The sequence below is a fragment of the Suncus etruscus genome, chromosome 19 (assembly GCF_024139225.1).
Source record: "Suncus etruscus isolate mSunEtr1 chromosome 19, mSunEtr1.pri.cur, whole genome shotgun sequence".
NCBI classification, from domain to species: Eukaryota; Metazoa; Chordata; class Mammalia; order Eulipotyphla; family Soricidae; genus Suncus; species Suncus etruscus.
The window spans coordinates 17,964,793-17,983,022 of record NC_064866.1 but is presented as its reverse complement, the minus strand read 5'-3'; the positions used below and the strand labels follow the sequence as shown (position 1 = coordinate 17,983,022).

Sequence of the window (18,230 nt, the reverse complement as noted above, 5' to 3'; positions counted from 1 at the left end):
TACCTTGGTACCAAATCCTCACTGAACATAGAATGGGAAAGAGAAGTTGTACTTTATATACAATTCTCAGTAACTGTGACCCATATCCTCTCCTACTGATCAGGTATTATCCTGTAGAGGACATAGAGTAAGTATCTCAACACTTCTGTAGAAAATAATGGTACTAGGTCAAGACATTCTCAAGTGCATTCTTGTATCTTATATGTTCTGTCATAAATATCTCATTCAATAATTTTTGAATAAATAATTGTCAACTTAGTCAAATAAACTTTTTAAAATGAAAAAAAAAATTAGCCTAGAGTAGCCGGCTGAATTTGGCCCTAAAATAAACAAATAGAAAAAGAACACTGTAATCAAGATATAATTACAATATTTGGTATGATATTCATGTGCCAAGCTGATTCTATATTTCATACCTTTGAAAAACATAAAAAACATGATGGCTAAGAGACTAAGCACTTTAAAAACTTCTCTAATTTAAAATTTTTTAATTAAAAATTATTGCATAAAGGTTGGAAAATACAAATACATTAGCCCTGTGCTATCGCTCCATCCCAGCATTTGTCTATTTTTTTATCCCATAAAATTTCATTAGACTCAAGAAAGAAGACTGTTTTATTTACTATTGTACCCCTAGTGCAACAAAAATGAACGGCATGTGCTAACTTTCAAAAAGCAGTTTTATGAGTCTTAAATAAATTACTCCCTTTGCATATTAAAATGTGTTTGCATTTTAAAGAAGTTATTTTGTTTTTATTTCAGAATTAAAAGTGCAACTCCTATATGATTTTGCTTTAATTTGGCCTTTCTGAAACATTTGAGAATACTTTTTACAAAAAGTGAATTCTCCCAGTGACATTAGTACTATGAAATTGCCTAGAAAAGTGGTGTCTTAAGTTTATTATGTTAATATGATGCCTTAGTTTATTTTATTAATATAACTTGATATTAAGTCTATTATATTAATACAGAACAAGAATACTGAGATATGGAGATCCCTAAGTTTACCTTGTAAATTTCATAGATTAGCTAAATTTAAAGAAGTTATTGGCAAAAGAAAACAAAGCTAATGGTCATATTCCTACTGTCATTGATAGGCATTATCTTAGTATTTGACATAAACTAATTTACTTAATCCTCATTTTAGAAGAACTCTCAGAGCTTTTATTATACTGCTCTATTGCCTTAAAAATTATTGTGATTGGTCTTTCCGGGCCGGAGTTGTGGACAAGACAGACTCTGCTGGGCCCCTTAAGCTTGGCAGACATTTTGGGGCTTCCCCTGGCTTGCTTAAACCTGGGAACATTGATCTTCTCTGGCATTCAACCCCTGACGGCTTGCCTTGGCTGTGGTGTCTTTCTGGACCAGATTTGTGGATAAAGCTGACTGATGGCCCCCTTAAGCCCACCTATAAGGGGTCAAAGCAGAGGAGCGGCTGCTCCACTTAGCTTCATGGCCGCACACTCCACCTAGCCAATGAATACCACCACAACACGTAGAAAAATCCACAGCATAAGCATGACAATGGGGAAAATACACAGACCAACATCAGCCATAGAGAATGAAGATGGAAACTCTGATGACCCAACAATGGCCAACCACCTAAACAGTCTTTCAGAAATGGAGTTTAGAGAAGAAATATGGAGGATGCTCACAGAACTCAAAGAAAGTATAGATCAGAACACTAATAAAAATCAAGAGAATATGAATATAGAAATCAGAAAACTCCAAACTGAAATATCAGGTCAAATAACAGGTCTGAAAAACTCAGTAGATGAATTGAAGAACATAATGAATAAGCTTTCCAGCAGGTTAAAAGCACCTGAGGATAGAATTAGTGCGCTGGAAGATGTGATGCATAACAACTTTACACAGCAGAAGAAATTGGAAAAAAGCCTTAAATCAAAGGATCAGGCAATGGAAAAATAACTCAAAGAATACGAGCAGATGAAAATAGAAGTCTTTGATTAGCTCAACAGACACAACTTTAGAACAACTCATTGGAGTCCCAGACCCAATAAGAAAATCTCCAGAAAGAATCAACAGTCAAGAACATCATCACAGAGAAACTACCAGAGCTAAAGAAAACATGTGACCAAATCCTGCATGCCCAAAGAATATCAGCTAAAAAAAGACCCCAGGAGAAACACCCCAAAACACATCCTAGTCACAATGATGAATCCCACAGATAGAGAGAGAATACTACAAGCAGCAAGATCAAAAAGGGAAATTACATTCCAGGGAGCATCCTTGAAATTTACAGCAGACCTGTCACCAGAAACATTCAAGGCCAGAAGGCAGTGGTGGGATATAGTGACAAAACTCAATGAAATAAATGCTTCACCAAGAATACTGCACCCAGCAAAATTCACTTTCAGGTTTGAAGGAAGTATACATGGCTTCACAGATAAACAACAGCTCAAAAACTTTACAGACTCAAAACCAGCCTTAAAAGAAAAACTTAAAGATCTATTCTAAAGACATGACAGAACAAAAAACACACCAAACTTCTACATAAAGATGGCAATAAATCCCATGACAATTATTTCTCTCAATGTCAATGGACTAGATGCACCCGTTAAGAGGCACAGAGTGGTAAAATGGATAAAAAAACTGAAGCCAACCTTCTGCTGCCTACAAGAAACACACCTGAAGAGTCAGAATAAACATAGACTCAAAATCAAATGCTGGAGGAAAATCATTCAAGGAAACGACACCCTTAAAAAAGCGAGGGTGGCCATACTAATATCAGATGACACAAACTTTATACTTAGAAAAGTTGTAAGGGACAAAAATGAATATTATGTACTAATCAAGGGATATGTACAGCAGGAAGAAATCACTCTCCTAAACATATATGCACCCAATGAGGGACCAGCAAAGTATTTAACACAATTGTTGAGAAATCTGAAAAAGGATATCAATAATAACACAATAATTGTGGGAGACCTCAACACAGGCTTGTCAACACTTGATAGGACAACCAAATTGAAACACAACGAAAATATACTAGACCTAAAAAGAGAAATGGAAGAAAGAGGCCTAGTAGATATATATAGGACACTCCATCCTCAGAAACCAGGATACACATTCTTTTCCAATGTACACGGGTCATTCTCCAGGATAGACCACATGCTGGCACATAAAACATACCTCCATAAAATCAAGAAGATAGAAATTTTGCAGGCTACCTTTGCTGACCACAAGACTCTGAAGTTAGATGTGAAATACAAAGGGACACAGAAGAAAAAATTTAACACCTGGAAATTAAACAGCCTACTACTGAACAACCAGTGGGTCTCAGATGAAATCAAAGAAGAAATGTTTATTTGTTTTTGAAGGGGAGGTATGGTTTTGGGGCATACCTAGTGGTGCTCAGGGTGTGTTCCTGACTCTGTCAGAAGTCATTCCTGTGGCACTTGGGGGACCATATGCGGCACTAGGGATTTGTAGAGCTAGAAAGCAATCATCTTTCCCTTATGAACTAACTTTCCAGCCCTACAACTGTTGTTTTTGTAGAGCTAGAAAGCAATCATCTTTCCCTTCTGAACTAACTTTCCAGCCCTACAACTGTTGTTTTTATTTTTCTAAGTTAGACATCAGTAAGGTTTCTACATCAATATAATACTTGTGATATTACTGGTGCCTAATACTTGTATGCTTTAATTCTATAATATAGCTCACTTGTCACATGGCATAAGATGGATCTCTCCTTTAATCCTTTTTTTTTTTTTTTTTTTGATTTTTAGGCCACACACCGTGATGCTCAGGGGTAACTCCTGGCTATGTGCTCAGAAATCGCTCCTGGCTTGGGAGACCATATAGGGTGCCGGGGGATCTAACCGCTGTCCGTACTAGGCTAGTTTGGGCAAGGCAGATGCCTTACCTCTTGCGCCACTGCTCTGGCTCCTTTAATTCTATTTTTATGTGTATTATTTGTCATTACATTTTACAAACCTGAACATACTATATGCATAATTTTTGATCTGGCATTCACAAAGCATAATTCCCTCTATGCACATATATATTATTACTAGTGGCAGGATTTCATGTATTTTAAAAAGTGTATATGTATGTATGTATGTATATTTATCTATGCACATATATCAATTTATATAATATTTATAATAGGTACCTAGGTTATTTCCAGCTCTTTATTACTGTAATAGTGCTCCAAATAAACATGACAATGCTTATTTCTCTTTGAATTAGTAATTTTGTATTTTTCATTATTTCAGTATTGGAAATAACTAAACATATCTCTTCAGTTTTATTACTCGTTTGTTTTTAGGGTACCATACCAGGAGCTGCTCAGAATTTACTCCAGGCAGTTTTGAGGGACAATATATGATGTCAGGGATGGAACCCAGTTGCATACAAGATAAATACCCTACCTGCTGTGCTATCTCTCCAATCCAACTCTCAGTTTTGTTTTCTTTTTTTTTTTGTTTTTTTTTTTGTTTTTGTTTTTGGGTTATACCTTGCGGTGCTCAGGTGTCACTCCTGGCTCTGAGCTCAGAAATCACTCCTGGCAGGCTGGGGTGACCATATAAGATGCCGTAATTCAAACCCCATCCATCCTGGATAAGCAAGACAAATGTGCAAGACAAATGCCCTACTACTGCGTTATCTCTCCAGCCATCTCTCTTAAGTTTTATAGGGGCCACATAGTGTGCTACTTGAGGGTGTCTGGTAGCTATTACTAGTTACACTCAGCCAAGTAGTATGTTCTTGTCTATTTGTTCAATGCTAAGGCTAGAGTTGCAATGCTCAGGTCCTGGCAGTACCATCAGGGCCATCTCAGTGATACTGGGGGACATTTATTTCCACCCCCAGTGGTGCTCAGGGTCCCATAGGTATCAGGATAAAATTCAAAGCCTCACATGTGCCAAGCATGTGTTGTACTCTCTGAAGTCACATTCCCATGTTTATCACTTCTTAATTTTAGGGGAATGCAATCGAAATAATAGTGAGTTATTAAGTGATTCTTGCCAAAAGAATGGCTAGTATTCATTCAAAAGGAAAGAAAAAAGTGTTAGAGAAATGTTTTTAAGTTAGACATTATTAAGTTAGACATTATAAACTTTGTGTATAGAACAGAAGTGAAACCAGAAAACCATTATTGACTGTTGGTGGGAAAATACTTTGGTGCATCCATTAAAGAAAATATGATGACTTCATAGTAAAATCTGCTGTACTGGTTTGCCTTGCTAATAAAGAAAAGAAACCACAGCCACTCGGTGCATATGAAATTTCTTATTAAAACCGGGTCTTTACAATATATTTAAAATGACGTTCCACAGATAAAATATTAAAAAAAATTTCTAGATGCAATTATTGGCACAAAAATTTAAAAGCATAAGTAAAACTAAACTAGGTTTAGTTTATTTGTAGATATATATGCCAATAATCTGGAATACCTGAGTTTCAAGATACTGGTTTTCCAGATAGTTGTAAATATTTCATCCATTTAATCAAGGACACAGTTCATCCAAAAAGAATTAACTTTGGTTAACAGATGCTTTTCTCCAAAGAAGAACAGTAATCCTTAATGAGATTTTGATTTATCTTCAGAAGTTTCTTCCAGGTGGAGGTTGTTCTGTGATGAAAGAAAGGATTCCCATGTCGCAAGGCACTGAATAAAAGAAATACAGCATGAGATCAGTAAGAGTTCACTTCTAGTGTTAAAATTTTAATACAGTATTACATATCTGTACTTTGATCAATCTGCCCTTGCCCTCTCTCCTACCAGTTTGTTGGAGTCCTTGTCATGTTCTACATATTTTCAATCTTAATGACAAATATAACTGCTAAAAGGGAAACACAAAGGATTCAAAGATGAGTATTGATCAGTATCCATTGTGATGCAGAAGATTTTTAAGAAGACAGCTCAAAGGTAGAAAGAAAAAAACATTTGTATCTAAGAATACTGAGATCAGATGTCAGGCATCTTTTTTTTTTTTTTTTTTTTTTTTTGTGGTTTTTGGGTCACACCCGGCAGTGCTCAGGGGTTACTCCTGGCTCCATGCTCAGAAATTGCTCCTGGCAGGCACGGGGGACCATATGGGACGCTGGGATTCGAACCGATGACCTCTTGCATGAAAGGCAAATGCCTTACCTCCATGCTATCTCTCCAGCCCCAGATGTCAGGCATCTTAATAGAGGAGTTATGAAACAAGGATACCTCATTCATGTCTTTCACAAAGCATTGTGAAAACCAAGTTTACATAATAAATGCAAATCATCATGCAAAATACCTGGCCACAAAGTAAGACTACATATATATGTGATTTTTAAAATAGCAGTAAATAACCATAGTATCTAAAAGAAAAAGAGAGAAGGGGAGAGAAAAAAAGAAAATGTCCTAAAGACAGACAGAGAGGAGAGCAGAAGGGAAAGTGATGACATTGGTGGTGAGAAATAGCGACTGGTGAAGAGATGGGTGTCGAATACTATATGATTGCAACTCAATCACAAACAACTTTGCACAATGATTCAATTAAAGAATTTATTTAACTAAAAATAGCATTCCAGTTCACACCTTGCCTGAATGAGGCCTGGCTTTGATCTCTGGCAACACACACACACACACACACACACACACACACACACACACACACACACACACAAATTAGCAATTATTGAACTATGGTGATCTGTTATATTGAGGTAAAGAGACTTCATTATGAATTTAAGACTGGGAATCACAAGGAATTGGTAGTGGTGGAGGCACATATGCAAAAATGTAACCTATATTATAATCTTCTTTAGAAATAAACCTCTTAACAATTGAGTATTAATTATATGTATAAAATATAACTAACAGATGATAATAGTTTATGTGCTATTGCAGAAAAGAAAGACAGAGATGATAAAATATGTCATTTTAAATGATGTGTAGAAGAGGACAGAGCAACATATTTTTTTGGTGGTAAAAGAATATGATACTTGGTAAGAACATGGGTATATGTATGTTTTTCTAATATTTTAAATTATATAAGATAAAACTGGATACTTACTAAGATGCTCTTGTGGATTTTATGCACATAAAGGTAATTTTGTGTATACATTGCTAACATATAAAGCAAAAATTATATAAGGGCAATAAGGAATGGAAAAATTTTAAGTTCTTAAATGATAAGTATGACTGTGTTACTTGAAGATAGACTATAAGAAAATATACATAAACCACTAAAAATGACCAAAATACATATGAAACAAAGTTATACAAAGATTAATCATGATATAAAAAAATTATCCTCCAAAAGATGGCAACAGGAAAAAATGGGAGCACAAAACAAATGGACAAATTAAAAATATACAGCAAGCTAATAGACTCAAATCTAAGAATATCAACTATTAATATAAATGTTATAATAAACATTGTTCAAGAAAAGATAAATTTAATGAAAGATTCCTTTCATGTTCAATTTTTTAAAAATTATACTTTAAATATCAAGAACAATGGTAGATTAAAAAAAGCATAAGAACATATAGAAATATATGCATTTGAAAAAAAAGCTAGAAAAGAATCTTAATATCAAAGGATACTTCAGAGAAGGCTATTATCAGAGATAAAAGTCATTTCATAATAATGAGGAGGCCAATAATCTTGAGGATATAATTTACAATGTTATTACATTTACTGTTTCAAAATACATGAAACAATTTAAGTTTAAGAAGAAAGTAAAAATCTATTGTTATAATTAATTTCAATACACCTCTAAAAAAAGACAACATTTGGACAGAAAATCTTCAGAGACATTTCTTAATAATCAAGGAATATGTACAGTAGGAAGAAGTCACACTCCTAAACATATGCACTCAATGAGAAACCAGCAAAATATTTAAAACAACTGCTGACAAATTTGAAGGAAGACATCAATAGCAACACAATAATAGTGGAGATTTCAACACTGCCACATCACCCCTTGTAAGTCATTATGCTGGCCCATAAAGCATATCTCGAGAGGTCAGAGAGATAGTACAGTGGCAGGGCATTTGCCTTGTGTTTAGGCAACCCAGGAGGGATCCAGTTTGATTCCCAGCATCCCATAAGGTCCCCCTGCCTACCAGGGGCGATTTCTGAGTGCAGAGCCAGGAGTAACCCCTGAGCACCGCTGGGTGTGGCCCAACCAACCAACCAACCAACCAACCAACCAACCAACCAACCAATCAATAAAGCTTAAAAAATAAAACATATCTCCATAAAATAAAGAGGATAGAAATTGTACAAACTACTTTCTCAGAATGCACTAAATTTAGAAGTGAATAACAACAGACACTAGAGGAAAAACATTAACACCTGAAAACTAAACCGTTCACTACTGAACAACCAGTGGGTCAGAAATAAAATTGAAGAGGAATCAAAGATTCCTGGAAACGAGAACAAAGACACAAATTATCAGAATTTGCTACATACATCTAATATAGTACTTGTTGTGTTAAATAAATAACGATGGGGCTGGATGGTGGAGGATGCCATCCAGCCCACGTGGCTCTGCAACCTCCATGCAGCCGGCGAGTTCCAGGCCCAGGTGAAATCACTCACACGCAGGCTTCAGGAAGAATCACTTTTATTTATGCCCTAGCCACCACAGGTGTGTGGCCTATGTCAACCTTTTAAGCATTCAGCTATATTTTGCTAGCCCTGCATCTTATCTCCTGTTAGCCATCTTCCCTTTGGGCTCCATGCGGCCCAAAGATCCAAAAGCCAGGAAGCCAAGCCGGGCCAAGAGAGAAACGGCAAAAGGGGCCGAATCCCCTGGCTCAGAGGTTTATCTATCCTTTTCCAGACCCCTCCCAGAAATGGGAGGTCTTGCAGGTAGTTACACCTATTATCCGGTTCCCAAGACCCCTCCCAGATATGGGTGGGTCTTAGGGTACACCACATTTCCCCCTTTTTTAAATATTTTCATGCGCCAACGTAATAAAGTGAAAATTAATATACCAGCCCTTTTCAAAAACATATCAATTGTAAAATATACTTTACACCTGTAACCTAAAATTCTATTAATGCTTTTTTACCAAGCACTATTTCGGAACTTTCATGTTCCTATATTTTTAAACTATATTGGGGGAACTTCACTGTTCCTATATTTTTTCTATACACAAGTACTTCAGCATACATGCATAACATACATTTTAAAAACAGGCTAAGTACATTAAAATACACAGTAAAACACTTTGCAATTGAAAATATTAACTTTGAAAGACAACAAAACACATTTAAATTATAAAGAAAATGACTTAAGACAAAGATGCAGGTGGTTAGAAATTAGATGTTTAAATGAGCTAAACTGAATTACTTCCCTTTTATTTTTATTTTTTAACCACTAACTAATTAAAACTTATCCCATTACCAACTATGAGTAAAATATTACTACCCACTAATTTTCTACACCTAAGACCATAGTTCAGATGATTAATTTGTTCCACGCTGATCTCACCACGTGGCTTCTTTAAACTTTTAAAGTTCAGATGTTGGTTTGTTCCACGCTGATCTTACCACGTGGCTTTCTTTCGTAGTTCCAGGCTCCGCTGCCGGTTTGTGATTTGGAGCGAGGATTCCAGGTTTTTCGCTTTTCCAGGCAAAGCTGAGCCCAGCCAAGCCGATCCCAGCCGAGATTCCAGCCGAGCCGAGCCAAGCCGCTTGGAGCTTTTTGCCGCAGGGGCTTCACCGCTGCCTTTTTTCCCCTCTGGGAGCACTTTGGATGTTCAGAGTTCCAAGTGATTTAAACTAAAAGTTCAGTTCGAAATTTCCAAAGTCGAAATTCAAATTCAAGCCAAAGGTCATTTTTAGAAAATCAGTCCACTTTAAATACAGTCTTTTTTCTCCTCCGTTTCCAATTTAGACTTTTAATAAGTTTTTGAAGAGGCCCAGGTTTTTGGTTTTTGTAACAAAGTTTTAGTTCTGGGCCTGGGCTGGAGGTGATGCAAGCTTCCACCTCTTTTGTTTTAATTGCCCTTGTTTCCCTAAAAGGGGTCACGGCCATGTTTGAACATGGCTCCACGTGGCCCAGTGTTTTGGGCTCAGTGCACCCGAAAAGAGCCAAAATGAAACAAAAGAGCAGAAATCTCACCATTTTTGCTGTTTTGTTGGGTTCAGGATTCAGGTCAAAGTTCGGAGCGCCAGATGTTGTGTTAAATAAATAACGATGGGGCTGGATGGTGGAGGATGCCATCCAGCCCACGTGGCTCTGCAACCTCCATGCAGCCGGCGAGTTCCAGGCCCAGGTGAAATCACTCACACGCAGGCTTCAGGAAGAATCATTTTTATTTATGCCCTAGCCACCACAGGTGTGTGGCCTATGTCAACCTTTTAAGCATTCAGCTATATTTTGCTAGCCCTGCATCTTATCTCCTGTTAGCCATCTTCCCTTTGGGCTCCATGCGGCCCAAAGATCCAAAAGCCAGGAAGCCAAGCCGGGCCAAGAGAGAAACGGCAAAAGGGGCCGAATCCCCTGGCTCAGAGGTTTATCTATCCTTTTACAGACCCCTCCCAGAAATGGGAGGTCTTGCAGGTAGTTACACCTATTATCCAGTTCCCAAGACCCCTCCCAGATATGGGTGGGTCTTAGGGTACACCACAGTACTAAGAGAGATATTTATAGTTTTGAAAGTACTAATTGAGAAGAAGAAAGGGCCTACTAAATAACTTAATAGCACAATTTATAAAATTTGAAAATTATCAACTAAATGAACCCAAAATAGGCAGACCGGAGGAAATAATAAAGTGGAGAGCAGAAATTAATGAATTGGGGGCCGGCAAGGTGGCGCTAGAGGTAAGGTATCTGCCTTGCAAGTGCTAGCCAAGGAAGGACCACGGTTCGATCCCCTAGCATCCCATATGGTCCCCCCAAGCCAGGGGTAATTTCTGAGTGCTTAGCCAGGAGTAACCCCTGAGTATCAAACGGGTGTGGCTGAAAAACCAAAAAAAAAAAAAAAAAAAGAAATTGATGAATTGGAAATCCATAAAACAATATGGAAGATTAATGAAAGCAACAGTTGGTTCTTTTAAAATATAAACATGATTTATCAACCACTAGTAACACTCACAAAGAGAGAAAATTAATAAACCAAATTGGAAATGAAAAGAGGGAGATTACTACAGATACTACAAAAATTCAATGAGTAATCAGTAATTACACTGAGAAACTCTATGCTACAAAAGAAGAGAAACTGGAAGAAATGGATAACTTCTTGGACTCTTATTACCTCCCAAGATTGAACCAAGATGATCTAGAATATTTGAACAAAAACATCACTGTTGAGGAAATTAAAATGGTAGTCAAAAGTCTTCCCCAAAATGAAAGCCCAGGCCCAGATGGATTCTCTAATGAATTCTTTCAAACCTTTCAAGAGAAAATACTGCCAATCCTTTACAAGCTCTTCCAGGAAATTGAAAAAATTAGAAACACTTACAAATAGATTTTATGAAGCTATCATCACCCTGATACCAAAATTAGAGATGCCATATAATAAAGAGAACTACAGACCAATATCCTTGATGAATACAGAATCAAAGATATTCAGCAATATACTAGCAAATAGGATCAAACACCTCATCAAGAAGGTCATACACCATGAATAAGTAGGATTCATTCCAGAGAGGCAAAGATGGTTTAACAAATGCAAGTCAATACATGTAATATACTATATTATAAAAAAATAAAAACCATATGATCATATCAATAGATGCAGAAAAAGCATTTGATAAGATCCAACACCCACTCATTATAAAAACTCTCAACATTTTTGTGAATGGAAGAATCTTTTCTCAATATAGTCAAGGCTATTTTCCACAAGCCTATGGCAAATATTCTACTCAACGGAGAAAAGCTGAGAACCTTTCCTCTAAAATCTGTCACAAGCCTTGGTTGCTCCTTCTGACCACTCCAATTCAACAGAATACTGGAAGCACTTGCCATAGCAATTTGATGAGTAAAAGATATCAAGGGTATCCAGATAGAAAAGAAAGCAGTCAAACTCTCACTGTTTGCATATGACATGATACTACATTAAGAACATTATAAAGACTATAAAAAAAGCTCCTAGAAACAATAAATTAATATATCAAAGTGGCAGGCTACAAAATTAACACATAAAAATCAATGATCTTCTTATACACAAATAATGATAGAAAAGAAATAGACATTAAAAACAATCTCATTCACAACAGCACCACAGAAATTCAAATAATTGGGAGTCAACTTAACTGAAGAGGTGAAGGACCTATACAAAGAAAACTACAAAACACTGCTTCCAAAAATAAAAGAGAACACAAGGAAATGGAGATACATACCCAGTTCATGGATTGGGAGGATTAACAACATGAAAATGACAGTACTACCCAAAGCATTATACAGATTTAATGTAATTCCTCTAAGGATACCCATGACATTCTTCAAATAAGTGGACTCCTAAAATTCATTTTGAAGAACAAAAGCCCATCAATAGCTAAAGCAAACCCTTAGAATATTGATTTCTGAGACCACTTGGCTCCTTGCCCCATTATTTAATATTTGTGTTTATCCATTTCCAGTCAATTTCTTTTCTCCCTCTTGTTATATTCTGGGCAACCTTTTCTATTTTCTAACTCTGAGCTTTAACATCTTCACTAATCAATATTTTTATTCTTGAAAATGTTGAAGAATCTGGAACCCTGATCAAACATAGAGACCTGCTATCACGCTTCTGCATAACAATTATAAAACCCTAAAACCTGAGAGGCACAGCACTTAAGGCACACTTAAGTAACTTGCCTTGCAGGAGGCAGTCCAGGGCTTTATGTGGTACCTTATATGGTTACTAGTGATTCTTGAGAGAAGAGAAAGAAATAATCCCAAACAGCACCAGGTTTGGCCTCAAAACAAACAAACAAAATACAAATAAAAAAAGAACATATAGGTTTGATGGTTAATCTGTGTCAAAGGTATGCCTTGATGAGTCTCAGCTCCCCAGTGGAGGTCAGCAGGGTTGTTGGTAGCAGTGGGCATGCTGAAGGTTTATAGAAGGGCTGCCAGGCAGAGTATCATCCCGCATTCCCCTTAGGCAGAGTCAGTCAGAAACAGGTCCGGCAGGAATGGTGGGCTAGCAGGAGGGGTGACAGGCTGTTTTGAAGTGAATGAGGACAGGACTGCGGGAAGCTGCAGGAAGTCTGTAAGAAAACAGCTTGGTAGGAGGTAAAATGGTTTCCACCTCGAACCTCATCCTGCAGATGGTCAACGCCTCCACCATTACTGACCCTGCCTATCTGCTATTCATCTCAACCACCCTTCTGCTTTGGCGACCCCCTGCCTGTCTCTGACCCCTTCGCTCTGCAATCCAGCCCCAAGCCTCACTTCGGCATCACCTTGGAACAGGTGGTGGAACTTGAACTTTGCCTTTTGGTACCCAATATGATTCCCCCTAAAATTGTAATCAAATTCTTGTCGTTGATTTCTCCTTTCAGTTCATGATTGCCCCCAATTTAACGTTTTTTGCCTGTTTCACTAGTTTATCTCCCCCATTGTTTTACATTTGTTTCTTTAGTCCTAGTACCACTGTGTTTTGGTTGTTTTAATGCCTAAATTGACTGTTAGATCAAAAATTGTCTTATTACCTCTTAAATATAATCTTGTGTCTCTCCCCTGCTGCAGTACAAAAATCAAACACTGCCATCACCCTAGCCTTATTAAAAGGCCTAGGTGTTATTGGTGTAAGCACAAATATTTATTCATTGGTTCATACCCTAGAATCTGTTAATGCCTTATAACTGTTGCTAAAAATGTTTACAAACTTAAAGAAGTTTACACTACTGTTGATTTCCTATCAAAGAGTGCAGAATAACCACTGTGGTTCAAAATTAACATTTTTTTGAGGGAGGGGGGAATTTGTGTCATCCTTAGAGTAAAATGTTGCTTTTTAAAATAAATTCGGCTTAGCTAAAGATAGCATTCAACACATAGAGGATAATTTATTAAATAGACAAAAAGATATAGAGCAGAGTGAGAGCTGGTACAAAAATTGGTTTTCTACCACTCCATGGATAACAACAGTGCTCCCAGCCTTTTTGGGGCCCTTCATTGGCTTTATGTTGCTAGTTTCCTTTGGTCCTTGGGCTTTTCACAAACTCACCACCTTCGTAAAGAATCAAGTGGATGAAGCAACCAGAAAGGACTCAAAGTTTTTGTACCAACAACTATGCACCTCAGAAGACCAGCTGACACCTGACATCTCCCCTCCTGCCAACTCTCCGCCACTTAAGTTTGAAGTTATCGAGGAGCTGGCGCATAGACCTCAATCTGTGCGCTCGCGCCTTGCCAAGCTTTGGAAACGACTGAATCAAGGGTAGCAGATGCGGTGACTGGAAGCCCCACACCTCTTCACCCAGTGTGGCCAGTCCACCGAGGCACGTCTGTCCCTTCCATATTGTATACTAAACAGGGGGAAGATGTGGGAGATCGAGCACCCCACATATCAAAGGAACTCTGAATGAATTTTCCACCGCCTGCCTGATTCAAGCCACAAAAGTTTGCATAGCCCCGAACCAACAGAAAACTCTGCAAATAAATTTAGCTCAGCACAAAGAATCTGGCTTAACCAGATGCCTTAACCTTTCCATGGAACCTGTTTTTGTAACTGCTCTTAAGCATGTAGTTATAGATATGCTTTTGTAAAGTTTAAATTATGATCCTTATTGCTTGCACAAAAGATAGATCTAAATGGAAAATAGGCTAAACAAATAATTGTATTTGCGTAAATATCAATTAGCTATTTAAGAATTTGCTTCCCCTCCCCCCATCCTGCCAGGTTCCTCTTTATCCTTCCCGCCATCAAAATGTGTTTATGCTCCCATTGGTTAAAATTGTTGTACTTGTACAAATCTGATTGGTTTATGTTTCAATAAAAATTAAAAAAAATTTTAAAAAAAGAACATATAAATCAATTGTTATGAATGAATCATTCCAGATTCCACTGAGATTGGAAGCAACAGAAAAGTTATGCAAAACTATATACATATGTATTTAACAATTTAAAAAAAAACAATTTTGAACACATGCACTTGCAAAACTCACTCCAGAATAAATAACTCAAATAAATTTGATTGTGAATTACATATCATTCTACAAAAGAAAATCCAGGCTCAACTGTCTTCACTGGAAAATTCTGCAAATACTTAAAGAACAAATCTTAATTCTGCAGTCTTTGAGATAACTAAAGATATAAACATATTTACAAACTGGACAAAAAAAGCAGATACTACAAAAGGAGGAAACTGTAAACAATATTCCTCATAAATATAGATGCGAAATTTTAAACAAATTTTTAGTAAATCGAAACCTGTAATCTAAACAACATGATGGAATAGGTTTACTTCAGGAATAAGATTGGGTTAACATTAGAATATCAATATAAATTACTAAATTAAATGTAATGTCTGATTCAAAATATCACAAAATACAGAAAGAAGGATTTTCAAATTATAATACAGATATCTGATTTCAAGTACTACCATCCAATCTGGAAAGAAAGAGAACCTCTCTAACTTGAGAAACATTATTTATGAAATACCTATAGTTGATACAATTTATTGATGTCCAAATTATTAGTTGATATTAGTATTTTCTTTCATTACTAATAAAAATAAATTATAAAATGTTTCTAAATTAAAATCTTTTGTCAAATAGTGATATGAAAATAAAATATAAAAATCAACTTATAAAACACAAAACTGAGATTGAAAGGCTGATACTAAGGGAGGAGAACAAATCAGTACAAAATCTACTCTCTGGTGACCCTGAAGGGCAGCCCAGAGCAATTATTGACTACAGGAGATAGCCTATCTTTTCTACAACAATGTCAAACTATAACTTAAATAAACTTCTGAACATCCTCAAGGTAAAATTCAAATTGAAATTCTGAGCAGTCTACCCTACTTAGCACTCCTGTCACATAAGCAATCTAAATTACACCTAAGATGGCATGAACTCCTCAAGTGAATAAACTTCCATGGTTTTCAAATTTCTGCTTCTATTTTCTGGCTTAATAAGTATTTGAGGAAGATATTAAGTAGCCATCCCCAATGATTAGTGTTATGAAATAACATTTTCATTTCTGAAATGAAATTTTCATTCTAAAAATCAACAATAGTTTAACTAGCACAAGAGGAAATTATCTGAGCATCTAGCAAATTAGCAGCAGATAAATGTTTTGAATTAGAACAACAGAACATTAGCATAAAATGACTGAAATAACAAGACAACTGACTGATAAAAATATTTGTATAAGAGATTTTTTTTAACTAAAGGTCACACCTAATAGTACAGTTTAGAGAGGGGTACTTGGAGACACCTCAGTAGAATGCAAACCAATGGAGGAAGTGCTCAGGGATCACCTGAGCAAACCAAATTGTAGTAGGGTGGAGAAGATTTGAGGCCCTACAACGGCTTTCAATTTTGACTGCTCGAGAACAAGATCAGAAACATCTGTGCACACTACAATAGTGCTTGGCAGCTATTCCTGGCCATAGGCAAGGGGTTACTCACCATGCTTGGGGAACCAAGTGTTGCTGGAGATTTCAGCCATCTTGCATGCAAAGCCTGCACTCAGCCCACTGAGCTAGTTCCCCAATGGATGAATTGGGTTCTGTTCTGTGACAAGTGGTTTCCCAGGTCACCCATGAGCTGGCAAGGGGAAACCTAGATGTTCTCTTTCTCTTTCTTTCTACTTTATAATTACCGAAGAAAGTTAGTATCTATTGTTGGGACCTGAATTCTGAAAAAGGAAGGACGCCATTTGTAAAGGCCACATGGCAGGCTTCTTCTCAGGTTCTAAGCAGGGAGAGACGCCATTTTGTAAGAACCACATGATGTAAGTAAGCCACATGCTAAGTCTTCACAAGCCTATTTCCAAAGACCCTGCCTCAAGCTACCTGGCCATACAAGGTAGCTTATCAGGGAAGGACAAAGGAGCAGTAGAAAGGTACCCCTAGACAATAGCCAATCATTTTATGGATCATCAGAAAGCTGCAACTTCCCTATATAATCTTCCTCATGACCTTGGGCAAGACTCGTCTCCTTTGGGGGAAGGCCCTGGCTGGCCAGTGTGGGAGGCTTGTTGGCCGATGGATTAAAGAATTAAACTTTATTCCAGTTGTGTGTTCTTGTCCTTCTACTCCAGAGCCTAACACTGTTAGAATTAAAGTAACAACAAAAACTACCCAGCATCACAACTGGAGTGACATTTAAAGTATCTGTTCCTAATTCATCTTAAATTTTAGACTTTAACATGAGAAAATCAACAGGGACTCTAATTTGTCCCCTATATTTATTCATATTATTTGACAGGGTGATAACATCAGGTGTGCATATATAGGAAACTGGTTCACAGAGTCCAGTACTACTTTCTCACGTAATTTCTGCTTTTTACTACAGTATAAAAAATATCCCTTAAATATGCTGGGCATGCTCTAAGGCAGGATGCTGTGTGACTGGAAAACAAGCATATCAATAAACCTTTCATTAAGAATTCAGAGCATGTTTTCCCAGATAGTTCTAGTTTGCAGTCCAAAGCTTCAAAAAAAACTGTAGCTTCTCTTTGAAGGGCGACTGGGAAACAAAGATTTTTTTGGGATAAGAAAGATAAGCAACTCAGCTATAAGGAAAGAATCATGCAATTTGCCACTGTGTAGATAGAACTTGGTATCTTGGTGAAGCTAGCCAGAAGTAGAGGAATAGATATCCAGGTTATATATTGTATAACCTAAACACAGCTAAACACACAGAGCCTAACAAAATACAGATCCTGTTTTCTTTTCCCTAGACAAGGCATACCTACTGTTCCATCCTTAAACAGAGCCCTTGTCTTGTTTGTTTTTTTTTTTCTTTACAGAGCAACTAATCTGTTTTTCTCCTTTTCCTATTTTCCTCCTAACCTGATTGGCTGAAACACATTATAAAACTCCCATCCCCACCTAAAAGGGTTTTTAGAGTTAATCCCTCAACCCCCATGGTTTTTGAATCTGTAAGCTGTCTACTTTCCTGGGGTTGGACTTCACCAGCCTCACTTATAATGTATAAAGTAACAACAAATGTTCCAAGGCAACAGAACTGGAGAATTGATTTATGGAACTAAGCTAACCTTGGGGACAAAAATATCTGAGGGGTGGGGTCCAGACAATGATGAGAGGAAGTGGGCACTCCGATGGTGGGAATGATGTTGGGCCTATCATTAACAGTAACTGTAAA

General features: G+C 37.1%; 1 protein-coding gene across 1 annotated transcript in view; it reads right to left on the bottom strand.

The window, feature by feature from the left end:
• Positions 1–5,426: 5,426 nt before the first annotated feature.
• SNX7 (sorting nexin 7) overlaps positions 5,427–18,230 on the bottom strand; it is a 76,825-nt gene continuing 64,021 nt past the window's right edge. The window contains exon 8 of the mRNA XM_049765754.1: positions 5,427–5,635. Within this exon, the coding sequence (XP_049621711.1) occupies positions 5,549–5,635 (87 nt within the window). The 3' untranslated portion in view covers positions 5,427–5,548. The remainder of the gene's footprint in view (positions 5,636–18,230) is intronic.